The following is a 17,955-nucleotide window of genomic DNA, read 5'->3' on the forward strand; positions in this document are numbered from 1 at the left end:
ATTGCTGTTACATGGGGTTATGGGGATAGGGTGGGATATGTGTCGGTGCAGGCTCGATGGGCCGAAATGGCCTCTATCTGCACTGTAGATTCTGTGATTCTGTGATTATCAGTTTTAGTGATATTGGTTGAGGGATAAATATTGGCCAGGGCACCAAGGGGAACTCTTCCTTGAAATTGTGCCATGGGATCCTATGCATCCAGCTGAGGGGGAAAATGGGGCCTCCAGCTGAGGGGGCAAATGGGGCCTCGGTTTAACGTCTCGTCCAAAAGACGACACCTCCAACAGTGCAGCACTCCCTCAGTACTGCACTGGAGTGTCAGCCTAGATTGTGTGCGAAAGTGTCTGGAGTGGGACTTGAACCCTCAACCTTCAGAGGGGAGAGTGCTACCCACTGAGCCACAGCGGACATGTTGAATGTGGTTCAGCATTCTGTTGGCTTTGTTGTTTGCTGCTCTGCATTGCTTGGATATGTTTAGCATCAGGTCTACTGAGACTGGCTGCATGGCTGTCACCAGTGCTGGCAGGGATGGAGATAAGTTGAAGAATTAGGAGCGTCACTCAAAAAATGTATCGCCACATTAAACGGTGTTGGATTAAGCACAATTGCCCTATAAAGGAACACCAAATAGACCTAGCAACAACACTGAAATTGCATGGTGTAAGTGGCCTGACTGGAGTTGCTTACCTAACATTCTTGAGCATATAAAGAACCTCAGAGGGCAAGTGGGAATTTTTCACGTCAAATTCAGTCAGATCAGCCTCCAGTAGTGCGGAGGGCGGCTCCTTTGGCTGCAGGGTTGGAGGCTCCTTCTTGAGGCGGAGTATCCTGCAAAGAACGTAAATAAAACAAATTAATACTGCGGGGTACATTGAACTTATGAATATAAATGATGGTTGGAAGCAGTTGAACACTGTAAAGTCTGTGGGTTGTTTAGTTAATTAATACACAGACTACCAGAGTAACTTAAAACAGGACTTTACTATTCGAAGGTCAGGGCGAATCTGCCCAATAAATCCTGACACAACACTTATATACTGGTGTGGTCACCGTCGGTATTACCGTATACAGAAGCCAAACAAAGTAGTGCCACACCTAAAATAGTTCTCTTAAAGGTGAACGGTTACATACAATAGTTCTCTTAAAGGTAGACGGGTACATACACTACAATCCTCCCTTTTTAGCTTACAACATACTTATTCCCCATTAAACATAACATATAATCAACTTCATGTAAAACAATTCACAGATATAGTCTCTGCGGGAAACAGTTCACAGATTCAGTCTCTGCGGGAACAGTTCACAGATTCAGTCTCTGGTCTTGACTCGGTCTGAACAACATCTCTGTGGTGTAGCCGGTTCACATTTCTAGCGTGACTCATCCAATAGTCTTTCCCTTGGCTTAACAGCTTGAACTTCCGTCCTGCTGAACCAGCAGTGCTGACTTTTACAAACAGCTGGACTGCCTTGGTAATTTTTCCTACTTTCCAACTGATTTGGCCCCCTTCGTAGGGCCCACGTGCATGATCTGATAGAAGTGATAATGATTTAGATGGTTATCGTCTTCTGCTTCGTCTTTTTCTTTTCTGCTTCTTGGAGACTCTCGGGGCTCCCTTATCCGCTGCCAGCTGTAGTGCCACCATCTCCCTATGTTCCTTAGACTTTAAGTGCTTCATCCTGATTTCTGCACTTTGGGAGTTTTCATCACAAGCTGGGCAGACCAAGTCATCGTAATATTCCGTGTCACTCAACAGGTCATGGTAATATTCGGTGTCGTCCTGAGCTAGTCTAGCGAGAGGGCCTGCTACTTCTTCCTTACCCAACTGGACGTTAGCCGACTGTTGTTCCCTCCCTAGACATCTTTCCTGAAGAGACTTCTTCATGCGTTCATATTCATCCCGCTCTTCCTGGGTTTCCTGCCAATCCTTCACTAATGACCTCATTTGTGATTCCAATACTTCCCCTTCCATCGGGGATTGATTGATCGGGCTATTCAATCCTTCGACTGGAGCAGCTGTTTCAACATTCTGTAGTTCACATTGACGTGATTCAGCGTACTTTCGGCAGCCCCGTAAAATCTGTGTTGCAACCTCAACTATTCCCCAAACTTTTGAGAGCTCCGAACCCCTTCCCTTTGAAGATTGAAGCTCGTGTTCAAATGGTTCCCATTGCAGAGTCTTGTCTCTCAGCATATGAAGGAGTTGGCTGACCGTTAACTCTTCCACGGGGACCCTGTGGATCAGAGTCTTCTCCATTTCATCCACCTCTTCCTCCAATGCTTTCACCTTTTTTTCCTCTTGTACTTTGGCTTTAAGCGCTCGGAGAAGTTGCGCCTTGATGATCTCTAGCTCATGTTCAGGGGCCATTCTTACAGTCTCTGTGTTTCTTACAGTTGCCTTTTCTTTCACTGAAAGAATTCCCAGTTGAATCTGTTCTACAAGTTGTTGAACCTCGGTCATTGCCGCCTCATATTTGTCTTGGGTTTCCTTCAATATTTTTATGAGTTCTTGGGACATCTTGACTTTCATGTTCTACCATGTCTTTCACCTCTAATTTCTCATCTATGGATGGAACTTCTACCGAGGAGTCTGTCTTGGCCTTGAGCTCATCAAGAATTTCCTGCAGCCTTTGGACTTCTTGCTCATAAGCTTCCACTGAAACTAGCTTTTCGGAGGTTGCCGAGTTAACCCCCTCCAGGATTGTAGCCTGGGCCTGTTCATACTGTTCCTTCAACTTCTCAAACTCTGCTTGTAAGGAGTCGTAGAGAAGAACTGGAATAAAATCCTGGCTTCCTGAAGATTCCTCTTCATTTGCTTCTTTCTGCAAATATTCTAACTCCTGAACATCATAAGGGAGATGTGATCGGTGATTGGTCACGATGGCTCTATGGTCGCTCTCTGCTTGAGCTTGCTGCTTCTGTTGTCTTTCCAGATTCTCCCATTCGGTGTCATAGAACTTTTTCATTGTTTTCATCTCTTGTACGAGACGGTAACTCAATTGTTCTAATTGTTGTCGTAATTTGAAATAAAGTTGAGTCCGAACTCAGTGTTCTTCCGTCATGGATATGTCCTTAAACTGAACAGACTCAGAATTCTCTGTCAAACTATGTTGTCGTTGTTCGGTGGAGATCTGTTCTGAAACTTTGTTCTTCTCTGGAGCATAAGCCTTTCTGCATGCCTTCGTTTTTCCAACCTTAGTTGGCAAGTCCATTTTAGCCTTGTCTTTCACATTTGGGTTGGTCTTATCGTCATCCGATTCAGAATCTGAGCTGATTGTCTGCACCGAGTCCTCACTCGTTATGGCTTTTAGATAGTGCCATTCCATGTCTATTTTCTTGATCCACTCCCATCCTAGAAGTGGTGGTCCTCCCTCAGGTAGTACGTATAAGTTCATTCTTGGGTGTTCTTTACCCCTATCTCTCACCTTGACTCTTATCTTTCCCATGGGGTATACTTTATGCCCCGTGTATGTCTGCAATACGAACTTGGTATCTCAAGGGTATATGTGAGAATAGCTGGTGGTAATCCCTTCGATTTATGACTGATAGAGCTGATCCAGTGTCCAACTCCATTTTCACTTGGACTCCAGCTATTTTTAGCATGACCCAGATAGTTTGTAGGTCAGCTTCCTTACTCACATTGTGAATTCTCAGACTACCCAGCTCCTGGCCGTTTGGGTCTGAGTCCGAATTCTGTTCGTCTGAACTCTTCTCAGCCACCTTGTGTACCTTGTTGTACTTTTTCTGTGATGGCTTCCTTTGGTTGTTGGTCCTTTGGTTGTTGGTCTTCTTCCCTGACCGGCATACCTTAAGCTGTGTGACCCAGTTTGCCACATTTCCTACATTCCTGGTTCTTAAACCAGCATTGGTTCTGGTCGTGTGTTGTCTTCCCACAACGATAACATTTTGTTGTTGTCGAGGTAATTTGATCCACACTGAGTGCCGCTGTCTTTAGCTGCATTTCCGCAGTTCCCTTCGCTGCGGCTTCGTGTGATGCTGCAATAAGGACAGCCCTGTCAAGTGTAAGGTCGTTCTCTTCGAGTAGTCGCTTTTGCGTTCCTTCCTTTGCCAATCCGCACACGAACTTGTCTCGCAATGCCTCTGTCAGATTCCCTCCAAACTGGCAGTATTTCGCTAGTCTACGCAGTTCGACCAAGTATTCTGCGTTGCTTTCGTCTTTCCGTTGCGTTCTCGCATAGAATTTGAATCGTTCCGCCAACATCAACGGTGTGGGGTTCAAGTGATCCTTCAGAACAGCCACAATATCATCGAAAGTCTGATCCGCCGGTTTAGCTGGTGATAGTAGATGCTTCAAGAGCCCGTATGTCTTCGCGCCTATCGAGTTTAGCAAGGTTATAGCTTTGTCATCTTCTTCTATTTTATTGGCCTCACAATAGATCTCAATGTGTTCCACATACGTGGCCCAGTCTTCTACCTCGGAATTAAAATCGTTGATGTTACCACGCTTAGGCATCTTCCTCTCTTCCTGATAAACACCACGAATTATTTCTTTAAAAAAATTTTTTTTTTTCCCCAAGATGGCGGTTCCCGCGAAAATGGCGGTTTCCCGCGCTTATCTTCTCTCCCCGCCCACTTCAATGGCGGTTTCCCGCTTTAGTCTTCTTCCCCGCCTAATGGTGGCTTCCCGCGTTTCTTCCCTGGCGGGAGGGGTACACTTTCCCCACGGGCGACGGCCGCTGGCTTTCCGGTTCACAGCCTGCGCGTCGGCTTCAGTGCTTTCCCTTTTCTCGGCAGGGCAACCGGCGCTGGGTACACCCCATTGACGGCGAACAGTTTCAGCCGCTGGGCTGGCTCTCGCTCAGTTCCCCTCGCTCGGGCTCTGTCTCTCTCCCGCTCGCTCGGCTCTACCGGCGCTGAGTACACCCCGTTGACGGAGAACAGTTTCAGCCGCTGGACTGGCTCAGTCTCCCTTTGTCGGCTCTGCCTCTCCCGCTCGCTTGGCTCCCAATCGCGCCTCCCAGCCCTCTCGCAGTCCGGTGCTTCCCTCCCCGGCTGCGGCTGAGTTTATCTCTTCCCGCGCCTACGTTCCCGGTCGCAGCGCTTCGTGGCTTCGGTCGCTGCCCGGCCTTTTTCGCCGGTCGCGGTTTAGCTGTCTCACGACGCCGTTGCGTCCCCCAGCCTGTCTGTACCGCGGCTTCCTTGCTCCACGCTGCCCCAGTCTCAGCGCCTCTGGACCCGACTTCTGTCCGGCTCCTTTCCCCCTCGACCGTGGTCGAGTGCACCGCCCTTATCCTCCGGTTATTCTTTTTACTTTCCCTTACTCACAGTCGCCGTGGCCGCCTTGCTTCTCGTGCTGATCAGCTCACTCCTCACCGTGGCAGAAGGGACAGTCAGTGCCTGTTGCTGATGGAAGTCTTTGTCTCTAAATTCTTCCTCCTTTCTAGTTCTGCAGCCTCGAGTTTTCTCCCAGCAGAACGACGAGGGCGGTTGCCTCTTCTCGACGCTCGTTAACTGCTTCGGAAGTATTGTTGCCGCAGGGTACGATCGGACTCGTTGCCACTGTAAAGTCTGTGGGTTGTTTAGTTAATTAATACACAGACTACCAGAGTAACTTAAAACAGGACTTTACTATTCGAAGGTCAGGGCGAATCTGCCCAATAAATCCTGACACAACACTTATATACTGGTGTGGTCACCGTCGGTATTACAGTATACAGAAGCCAAACAAAGTAGTGCCACACCTAAAATAGTTCTCTTAAAGGTGAACGGTTACATACAATAGTTCTCTTAAAGGTAGACGGGTACATACACTACAAACACAAGTCTCCATCAGCATTACCGTGAAGGATTCATCTATTAACAAGTGCTCCCATACTCAGTAAGCGCTGTTAAGCACCCGCCCTGAACTGATGGCCCCTATCTTGTGAACAGTACCATCTCATCACACACTGCCTTCTTTTATTAAGGCTGCCCATCTAAACCATTGCATTTTGAGGCCACTACGCAATAGGGGCACTGGCTGATTCTGAGGCAACAGCCCTGGACTTCTTTGAGAAAAATTAAATAAAGTAAAAATAAAAAAAAGACAGAAAATATCCACCTGGACTCTGTACTTTGTACATCGAGTTAATGATCGGCTGGACTCTGTACATCGAGTTAATGATCAGCTGGACTCTGTACATCGAGTTAATCATCAGCTGGACCCTGTACTTTGTACATCGAGTTAATCATCACCAGGACTCTGTACTTTGTACATCGAGTTAATCATCAGCTAGACCCTGTACTTTGTACATCGAGTTAATCATCACCTGGACCCTGTACATCGAGTTAATCATCACCTGGACCCTGTACTTTGTACATCGAGTTAATCATCACCTGGACCCTGTACTTTGTACATCAAGTTAATCATCACCTGGACCCTGTACTTTGTACATCGAGTTAATCATCACCTGGACCCTGTACTTTGTACATCAAGTTAATCATCACCTGGACCCTGTACTTTGTACATCGAGTTAATCATCAGCTGGACCCTGTACTTTGTACATCGAGTTAATCATCACCTGGACCCTGTACTTTGTACATCGAGTTAATCATCACCTGGACCCTGTACTTTGTACATCGAGTTAATCATCACCAGGACTCTGTACTTTGTACATCGAGTTAATCATCACCTGGACCCTGTACTTTGTACATCGAGTTAATCATCACCTGGACCCTGTACTTTGTACATCGAGTTAATCATCAGCTTGACCCTGTACTTTGTACATCAAGTTAATCATCACCTGGACCCTGTACTTTGTACATCGAGTTAATCATCACCTGGACCCTGTACTTTGTACATCAAGTTAATCATCACCTGGACCCTGTACTTTGTACATCGAGTTAATCATCAGCTTGACCCTGTACTTTGTACATCAAGTTAATCATCACCTGGACCCTGTACTTTGTACATCGAGTTAATCATCACCTGGACCCTGTACTTTGTACATCAAGTTAATCATCACCTGGACTCTGTACTTTGTACATCGAGTTAATCATCAGCTGGACCCTGTACTTTGTACATCGAGTTAATCATCACCTGGACCCTGTACTTTGTACATCAAGTTAATCATCACCTGGACCCTGTACTTTGTACATCGAGTTAATCATCACCTGGACCCTGTACTTTGTACATCAAGTTAATCATCACCTGGACCCTGTACTTTGTACATCGAGTTAATCATCAGCTGGACCCTGTACTTTGTACATCGAGTTAATCATCACCTGGACCCTGTACTTTGTACATCGAGTTAATCATCACCAGGACTCTGTACATCGAGTTAATCATCACCTGGACCCTGTACTTTGTACATCGAGTTAATCATCACCTGGACCCTGTACTTTGTACATCGAGTTAATCATCAGCTTGACCCTGTACTTTGTACATCAAGTTAATCATCACCTGGACCCTGTACTTTGTACATCGAGTTAATCATCACCTGGACCCTGTACTTTGTACATCAAGTTAATCATCACCTGGACCCTGTACTTTGTACATCGAGTTAATCATCAGCTTGACCCTGTACTTTGTACATCAAGTTAATCATCACCTGGACCCTGTACTTTGTACATCGAGTTAATCATCACCTGGACCCTGTACTTTGTACATCAAGTTAATCATCACCTGGACTCTGTACTTTGTACATCGAGTTAATCATCAGCTGGACCCTGTACTTTGTACATCGAGTTAATCATCAGCTGGACCCAGTACTTTGTACATCGAGTTAATCATCACCTGGACTCTGTACTTTGTACATCGAGTTAATCATCACCTGGACTCTGTACTTTGTACATCGAGTTAATCATCAGCTGGACTCTGTACATCGAGTTAATCATCAGCTGGACCCTGTACTTTGTACATCGAGTTAATCATCAGCTGGACCCTGTACTTTGTACATCGAGTTAATCATCACCTGGACCCTGTACATCGAGTTAATCATCACCTGGACTCTGTACATCGAGTTAATCATCAGCTGGACTCTGTACTTTGTACATCGAGTTAATCATCACCTGGACTCTGTACTTTGTACATCGAGTTAATCATCAGCTGGACTCTGTACATCGAGTTAATCATCACCTGGACTCTATACTTTGTACATCGAGTTAATGATCAGCTGGACCCTGTACTTTGTACATCGAGTTAATCATCAGCTGTACTTTGTACATCGAGTTAATCATCACCTGGACCCTGTACTTTGTACATCGAGTTAATGATCAGCTGGACCCTGTACTTTGTACATCGAGTTAATCATCAGCTGTACTTTGTACATCGAGTTAATCATCACCTGGACTCTGTACAGAGTTAATCACCTGGACCCTGTACTTTGTACATCGAGTTAATCATCACCTGGACTCTATACTTTGTACATCGAGTTAATCATCACCTGGACCCTGTACTTTGTACATCGAGTTAATCATCAGCTGTACTTTGTACATCGAGTTAATCATCACCTGGACTCTGTACAGAGTTAATCACCTGGACCCTGTACTTTGTACATCGAGTTAATCATCACCTGGACTCTATACTTTGTACATCGAGTTAATCATCACCTGGACCCTGTACTTTGTACATCGAGTTAATGATCAGCTGAACCCTGTACATCGAGTTAATCATCAGCTGTACTTTGTACATCGAGTTAATCATCACCAGGACTCTGTACTTTGTACATGGAGTTAATCATCAGCTGGACTCTGTACTTTGTACATGGAGTTAATCATCACCTGGACCCTGTACTTTGTACATCGAGTTAATCATCAGCTGTACTTTGTACATCGAGTTAATGATCAGCTGGACCCTGTACTTTGTACATCGAGTTAATCATCACCTGGACTCTGTACTTTGTACATCAAGTTAATCATCAGCTGTACTTTGTACATCGAGTTAATGATCAGCTGGACCCTGTACTTTGTACATCGAGTTAATCATCACCTGGACTCTGTACATCGAGTTAATCATCAGCTGGACCCTGTACTTTGTACATCGAGTTAATCATCACCTGGACTCTGTACATCAAGTTAATCATCACCTGGACCCTGTACTTTGTACATCAAGTTAATCATCACCTGGACTCTGTACTTTGTACATCGAGTTAATCATCACCTGGACTCTGTACTTTGTACATCGAGTTAATCATCACCTGGACTCTGTACTTTGTACATCGAGTTAATCATCACCTGGACTCTGTACTTTGTACATCGAGTTAATCATCACCTGGACTCTGTACTTTGTACATCGAGTTAATCATCACCTGGACTCTGTACTTTGTACATCAAGTTAATCATCACCTGGACTCTGTACTTTGTACATCAAGTTAATCATCACCTGGACTCTGTACTTTGTACATCAAGTTAATCATCACCTGGACTCTGTACTTTGTACATGGAGTTAATCATCACCTGGACCCTGTACTTTGTACATCGAGTTAATGATCAGCTGGACTCTGTACTTTGTACATCGAGTTAATGATCAGCTGGACTCTGTACTTTGTACATCGAGTTAATCATCAGCTGGACTCTGTACTTTGTACATCGAGTTAATCATCACCTGGACCCTGTACTTTGTACATCGAGTTAATCATCACCTGGACCCTGTACATCGAGTTAATCATCACCTGGACTCTGTACTTTGTACATCAAGTTAATCATCACCTGGACTCTGTACTTTGTACATCGAGTTAATCATCACCTGGACCCTGTACTTTGTACATCAAGTTAATCATCACCTGGACCCTGTACTTTAGTTAATGATCAGCTGTATGCAGTTACCACCACCTGCTGAGTCAGGGTTTTTTTTGCCTGGTACAGGTGCTCAAAGTCTCTCTGCACGGCTAGCAACCAAGGTCAGCTTTGTAAACAATGTGACCTTAGGACAGCTTTGAGTGCACCATGAGGCTACACCATCTGCCACACCAAAACAAAATGGCGGCCAGCCTACCTCCCGTAATCCCCCCGATACCATCAGAATTGAGGTAGGACTTTGTTTATGTTTTTTTAAAATACATACATTCTTGGAAAAATCATATGAACAGTAAAGCTATAATTGGGGGCAAAAAGGATTCATTATCGTTCTTAATAAAAAAAATACAAGGGATGACAAGGACCCTTTGGCCCAAAGATCATCCCACTATTACCTCGACTATTCCAATACAACATCCAACTGTAACCAAACAGTTCTCAGCCCTGAGCCTCCTGTGCTGCTTTTAGTCCATTATTCTATTGTAGTACATACTCGCAAGTTCTACAATTAAACAATGACCCAATATGAATCACATATATTGTTTCACTTCATCTTAAATCTCTCAATTCAGTAAGAGTCACGCTGCTCCCTCACTATTAAACCCCTCTGCTGCCTTCCCTGTGGGGATTACAACAAAATGGTTTCTTGTCATTTGTGTGGTGACACAGTGAGGCAACATTTTGATGCACCACCGCCTCCCCCACCATACAGTAGGTTTTCAGTCTTATCCCTTACAATCAGGGTTGGTGCAAAAATCAGGTCACGGGGAGAAGGAACGGTGTCGCTATTCACATTGGACTACACTCGCAGACCATCCAAACTCCAGCTCCAGAGCACCGGCAGAGGCCCAAGAGCAAGTCACCTGCCCATCTAATCAAAGTGAGGAACTGTGGATAACGCCAGGTTGGGAACAGTAAAGGGGAGGAATTGAACCAAATGGTGACTCACTCCAGCAAGTCTCGTAGGCATTACAATAAAGGCACTTACAATCGGCCACACACTTCTGGGGCCAGATGACATGAACCATTCAAGGTTCATTCTCAACGTTGATGAAATTGAATGAATTTGTCAGCATTAGTCTTGTTAAATACCCTTCTAAACTACCCATTACCTCTACTAACTGTAGACAAAGAGGGTATACATACACATTAGATAGAAATAAAGAAAGAACTTGCATTTATATAGTGCCTTTCATAATCTCAGGATGTCCCCAAAGCGCTTTACAGCCAATGAAGTACTTTTGAAGTGTAGTCACTGTTGTAAAGTAGGAAACACGGCAGCCGATTTGCACACAGCAAGGTCCCACAAACAGCAATGAGATAATGACCAGATAATCTGTTTTTGTGATGTTGATTGAGGGATAAATATTGGTCAGGGCACCAGGGAGAACTCCCCTGCACTTCTTCAAAATAGTGCCATGAGATCTTATACATCCATCTGAGGGGGCAGATGGGGGGCCTCGGTTTAATGTCTCATCCGAAAGACAGCACACCTCGGACAGTGCAGCACTCCCTCAGCACTGCACTGCAGCGTCAGCCTAGATTATGTGCTCAAGTCGGGAGGTGTTTGATTAGTTCCTAGCCTAGCCATTAGATAAGATGCCTCACTAAAACACATGTCAAACCCTTAGGAACTAAGACTCTGGAGTCTCCGATTAGACCCCTCTCCCTGGAACTCAAAGTTGTTGCTACTGTAACCAGAGCACAGCGAAAACTACACGGCACTTGGGGGGGGAGAACAATTTGAGCCAAACTACAATGGTCCTTTCAAACATATCCCAAATGGAATTGTACTTAATAATCATGAAGTTTCTTAATTGAGAAAGAGTCATTTTAGTTATTCTAGTAGATGCAGCAAAGTCAGCAATAGCCTAGCTGATGGATACAAGACCATCACCTGGGCAAGGATCATGGAGGAATCTACCATTTCTCTCCTTTCCTCCCCTTCATCATGATAGTTATAATTAGGCTAAAGCAATTTGCACTGGGTGTACCTTCTAGCCAGGTTCAGTACCTTCTGCCTCTTCCTCAACCTCTGACGAGGCACATTGTTCCCAACCAGCGATGAGGTAGATAGCTTCACCTGGAATTTAAAGGAATGCAGATTATAAGCAGCATCAAAATCATCCCGCACGGTTCCAAAAGTAGTTCTTTCGAGATTTACTTCTTAAAAACATGAATCTCTGTGCTTGGCTTCCAAAAGATCTAATTACACAATTGTAAGGAAGGATATTAGCTCTGATGACGTGGAATCTGTATGGGTGGAACTGAGAAATACCAAGGGGCAGAAAATGTTAGTGGGAGTGGTATATAGACCTCCAAACAGTAATGCGGAGGTTGTGGATGGCATTAAAAGGGAAATTAGAGAAGCGTGCAATAAGGGCACAGCAGTCATCATGGGTGACTTTAATCTACATATAGATTGGACTAACCAAATTAGTAACAATACTGTGGAGGAGGAATTCCTGGAGTGTTTACGGGATGGTTTCCTAGACCAACATGTCGAGGAACCAACCAGAGATCAGGCCATCTTAGACTGGGTATTATGTAATGAGAAAGGATTAATTAGCAATCTTGTTGTACGAGGCCCCTTGTGTCGGAGCAATCATAATATGATCGAATTCTTCATTAAGATGGAGAATGAAGTAGTTGACTCAGAGACTAGGGTTCTGAATTTAAATAAAGGAAACTACGATGGTTTGAGGCGCGAGTTGGGTAGGACTGATTGGGGAATGTCACTCAAAGGGCTGACAGTGGATAGGCAATGGCAAACATTCAAAGATCGCATGGATGAACTACAGAATTTGTTCATTCCCAGTTTGGCATAAAAATAAAACAAAAAAGGTGACTCAACCGTGGCTAACAAGGGAAATTAGGGATAGCATACGATCCAAGGAGAGGACATATAAATTGGCCAGAAAAAGCAGTAAACCGGAGGATTGGGAACAGTTTAGGATTCAACAAAGGAGGACAAAGGGATTAATTAAGAAGGGGAAAATAAAATGAGAGTAAGCTTGCAGGGAACATAAAAACTGACTGTAAAAGCTTTTATAATAATGTGAATAGAAAAAGATTGGTGAAGTCAAGCGTAGGTCCCCTGCAGTCAGAATCAGGGGAATTTATAATGGGGAACAAAGAAATGGCAGACCAATTAAATATATATTTTGGTTCTGTCTGGGTCTGATGAAAGGGAGGAACTGAAAGAAATCAGTATTTGTAGGGAAATGGTGTTAGGGAAATTGACGGGATTGAAGGCCGTTAAATCCCCAGGGCCTGATAATCTACATCCTAGGGTACTTAAGGAAGTGGCCCTAGAAATAGTAGATGCATTGCTGATCATCTTCCAACATTCGATGGAATCTGGAACAGTACCCATGGATTGGAGGGTAGCTAATGTTACCCCACTATTCAAAAAAGGTGGTAGAGAGAAAACGGGGAATTATAGACTGGTAAGCCTGACATCGGTAGTGGGGAAAATGCTAGAGTCCATTATAAAAGATGTAATAACAGAGCACTTGGAAAACAGTGACAGGATCGGACAAAGTCAACATGGATTTACAAAAGGTAAATCGTGCTTGACTAATCCAGTGGAATTTTTTTGAGGATGTAACTGGTAGAATAGATAAGGGAGAACGAGTGGATTTGGTGGCAAAAACAGGAAGGCAGATTATTATCTGAATGGCAATAGATTGGGAGAAGGGGAAGTGCAACGAGACCTGGGTGTCCTTGTGCAATTCTGTAAATTGCAATTGGATCAGATTTCGGGATTCCCTTCGGAAATGACTGAAATCGAATTCTGCTTTGTGATTGGAGGACCAGGCCCACGTGATCCCAGGTACGCTTCCACACCGCCTGCGTCCCTGGGCCATTACGCTGCCCGCCGCCTCACTGTCTCGGACCGCACGTTTTCGCAGCCTCACCGCCATCAGGTAGGTGCGTATTCCTTTCGCGGGTCGGAGGCGTATTCCAGAGTTACGCCTCAGACCGCAATTTTTGACCCATGGAGGGGGATGGAGGAGGAGGTTCCTGCTCCTCATTTCTATCCAGTAACCTCTCTGTATGTGTACACAGACGGGATCAGTCTTAATAATCAAATGTCCTGCACACAAAAGGGGGGAGGGGGGGGGAAAACCGGAGAACCTGACAAACTAACCCCAATCCCTTTCAAAAATAAAATCTCGATGAAACTGGTCCATAAAATTCTGGAGATCTGGAAAACAATCTGGAGTTATTGCTGTAAACAAGCTTGACAGGACTAATACAGGAGTATTCCAGCCTTAAGCACTGGCCAAACATTTCTCCACAGTCTCCGTTATTTCAGATTAAACTGAATTTAACATTTGTGAGGATCAAGCACCACCTTCTGGTGTTATGAGGCAGTGCCAAGATGGCCTGCACCTTAGCACACATTGAAATAATTGCTCCGGCTCTGTAAAAAGCTTTGTACCTATCAAGGCGAGAGATGAGCACGCTGTGGAACAGAATACTTCCCATTGCAGGCACCCATTGTGAGCTTCAAAGCACATCCGGGAGATACAGCGTAGCTTGATTTGGAGCCAACTTTTCCCTGTTCGGCCCCAGTCTCAGAAGTGTCCCCTGCTGCAGCAATCTCACACTTTCCCATTTCCCGTACTGTACCTAGTGCCAATTAGCTCTGAATTTGGGGCGGTTTTGTTCTGTGGACCCATTCCCACTGGGAACTTGAGTCAACAACAAATTCATTTCCCACAGGACCAATGTTCCTGTTAAGCTGCGTGAGAGAGAGAGGATTTCATCCCGTCAATCTGAGCTGGACTCAAAGCCACTTCCTAAAGAAGAAAAAGCAAATTTACTAACACAGTTTGCCAACCAGTCCCCAAACAGTTAAAATCATACATCACAGCAATGCAGAATGGTAACGCAAAACCGATGGGACACATCCACAACTGCGCAGATAGCTAGTATCCAACTTAAACCAGAGCATAACAAGATATTTAACACAGGCTCAGCAACCCCCCCCACCCAAGTGAAATTCGAAGAAGTAGAACAGGTGATGGAATCGCCCCAGCTGTTCAGACATATCTGGCAGCCAATTACACAGCAGCACAGGTAGAGGTCTGGGAGCAGGGTCACTGCCCTCTGAGTCAGCGGAGGAATAGGCCTGGTATGATGCTATGAAGAAAATGTAAGTGCGTTTAGATAACGGGAAATGAAATAGCTACAGAGACTACTCAGCTGAACGGAGTCTCCTTTCAAACCATTTTGACAGATTTGGGTCTACGGCAAAATTACCTTTCTCATGATTTTTCTTCCATAGAACATCACCTTGTCTCTCTTTCGGAATCTGTATCTGGTCACACCCGGCTGTTGTTGTTCTACAAGAGAAATCAAAACCGTACAAGTGAGCAAGTTACCAAAAAGCCCTCCTACAGAAAGAGTGCTTATAGCAATCATACAAAGGGCAGCTACTAAAATTTGCTTTCATGCTTAACCAAAAATGGCCCAAGGGCGTTGCTGCCAACTGCATCAGACCCTCCAGAGAAGAGGGGAAGAACTCAGGGCCCCTGTTCTTGATCATATCGAGGTGTTTTTCCATGTTAAAGGCACTGTATAGATGAAAGTTGGTGTTGTATCCAATGCCCCCCCCGAACTGGAAGGGCTCTTGTCGACATCACACGAGGACAGCATCAAGCTCAGCTGTGATGGGCCCCCATGATCAAACAACCCACTGACACCATGAATAGTGATTGCTGTTCTGTGAGCCAAAGAAGAGCAGTGCCGATCTCCCGGTTTCTCTCGATCATTTATGCCTCAACCAACGCTACCAAAAACAGATTATCTGGTTGTTTACCTCATTATTGTTTTTGCGCAAATTAGCGGTCGCGTTCCCCTACATTACAGCAGAGTGCCGTGGGGTCTTTTATATCCACCAGAGGGGGGCAGATGGAATCTCAGTTTACCATCTCAGAATATAGACAACTGGATATCAGGAGAGATTTATCCTCACCCAGGGAGAGATAACGTCCTTGATTAACATTCTCCAAAGTCATTGATTTAACATAAAAGCTAAGCTGAAGCATGAAGCAGGATTTGGTTCCTCTTGCAAGCGGGTAGATAAGCCAGACGAGCAACCTTGGAGACTATAATTAAGCTCGAGATGAATCTCGCACTGCTACTCACCGACTTTTTAACATTTTAAGTAATGAGATCAAAACCACTCTCTTACAAAGCAGCCATGGTTATAGATATATGTTTACTTATGTACCTCATATACTAGATGTGTGAAGAGGAGAATTAATCCACAACATCAAGTGTAGTGGCTGTTAAATGTTAAAAGCTTTGTTTGTCGCTGAATGATAGGTAACATAATAGTGCCAGCTCATGACAAAGTAACTGAGCATAATTGGCCTGTCGTAATACATTCTTTAATGCAAAGAATGAAGAGGCAATCAGAGATGAACCATCTTCCCTTCTCATTCATCACCCTTCATGTACCATATTGCCCAAGCAATAAACTACAAGGAGGGCTGGTTTCCACAGACTTGCAGTGAATACTATTCTATCAAAGGTCAGCTCCTCCTTGACTGTAATGCTTTGGAAACGTGCGTGCATTTCTCCAAGTAGTTGCATCATATAGTTATTTAGTCACTTTCTTAAATGTTGGACTATCCCTTGATTCACCGAGGTTGCCTGCTAATGAAACAAACCACATGGCCAATCCTTGTCTGATAAGTTTTCGTACTGTTCAAAGTTCCAAACAAGATTTTTAAAAATAACAATCGCAGTTTACAGATGTTTCTACTCCTGCTTACACTGGTTCTTTTTCAGTCCAGAATGAAATCTGATTTCTATCTCAAAAGGGAAAGGGTAAAAATAGGGGAATAGTGGTCTTTCGCGACAGATCATTTTGTTTCGAAATTCAGGATGGCAAAAAATGTCTTGCCCTGGTTCCGTGTTTTACAACTCTGGTTCGTGACCACCAGCACACAAAGTTCACCCATTCTAACCGTGGCTCATTAAAGTGTCAGATAGGCAATAGGACTTCCTTGTAAACAATTGTGTGGAAGTCAGCGCCTCCACAGCCAACTATTTTAACCAAGATACTTGCAGAAAGCCGGCTGGTTGGGAACAGGTAAAAAAACAAATCGGACTTTTCAATTGCTCAAGCAAGGCAAGTTGGAAGGCTTAACTCGGGTCAAGGTGATATAAAGAACCAGAATCTTTAAAGGCCAGTGCGGGGGTTACTTATATATTTTTGGTTTCCTCTATTAAAACTTCACACAAACATTTCCTTCGAAGAAAGAGATAAAATCTCTTCAAAGTATTGCAACTTCTGTGAGGCATGGCTGGTGGATCTCGATAGCGCTCCATGTTTAGAACAGGAGTTCTGTCATTCTAAGGGTGCAATCTGTCACTGTTCAGGAATTCTAGTGCCTCACTGTCTATCCTCATGTATTCAGCTGACAATATTCATCCCGAACAGCATTCCAGAAGAGAGCCTGAAATATGAAACTTAACTAGTTGGTAACTTGTCATATTTACTTATACAGCTCATACTTAAAAACAGGAGATCATTCAGTCCACTGAGTCTGCTCCTCCGTGTCCCTTGATGCCCTGACTTCCCAAGTATCTACCTCCCTTTTAAAACCCCTCTATTGACCTTGTATCTATAGCCTACCGAGACACAGTGTGCCACATCATAACTCTTTCTTTGTAGCAGTTGTGAAAGTGTTTATTTTTAACTGGTTTAGCACAAATTCTAAGATTATGTACTCTTTTTATGGATTCCGTCTTTATCAATTCCTTTTATTATTTTAAATACCTCAACTAGATCAACCCATTAACCTCCTCATCTTCAAGCGGTGCAACCCAAATTTATTGCCCGGTCCCTCACCCCAGGGATCTTCTTCATTGCTGAGTTTTCTCTCAGGCGAGCATATCTTTCCCAGAGTAGAGTGCTCCAAAGTGAACTCGATAGGGGTAATTTTCCAAGTCTGTGCATATTGGAAATTCTGTCACTGCCAGTCATATAATTAACCCAATGCTGCAACTGGGATCTGACCAGCGCTCTGTAAAACTGCAGCAGCATTTCCTTGCTTTTATATTCAAAACCTCTTATAATTAAGCCCAAAATCCCATTGGACTTTCCAAATTGCTTTTTGCACCCGAGCGCTAGCTTTTAATGACTTGTGTAACTGGACCCTTAAATCTCATTTGTTCATTTCCCCACCTCCTCCATTTA

General features: G+C 44.3%; 1 protein-coding gene across 1 annotated transcript in view; it reads right to left on the bottom strand.

The window, feature by feature from the left end:
• The window catches only part of pnpla7b (patatin-like phospholipase domain containing 7b), a 320,770-nt gene that overhangs the window by 260,289 nt on the left and 42,526 nt on the right, over positions 1 to 17,955 (bottom strand). Inside the window, exons 5-7 of the mRNA XM_085965146.1 lie at positions 15,006 to 15,088; positions 11,729 to 11,817; positions 689 to 829 (exon numbers count right to left, since the gene is read on the bottom strand). Coding sequence (XP_085821272.1) covers positions 689 to 829; positions 11,729 to 11,817; positions 15,006 to 15,088 — 313 coding nt within the window. The remainder of the gene's footprint in view (positions 1 to 688; positions 830 to 11,728; positions 11,818 to 15,005; positions 15,089 to 17,955) is intronic.

Source organism: Somniosus microcephalus, chromosome 23 (assembly GCF_052327205.1).
Source record: "Somniosus microcephalus isolate GS21.2 chromosome 23, FLI_Smic_1.0, whole genome shotgun sequence".
NCBI lineage: Eukaryota > Metazoa > Chordata > Chondrichthyes > Squaliformes > Somniosidae > Somniosus > Somniosus microcephalus.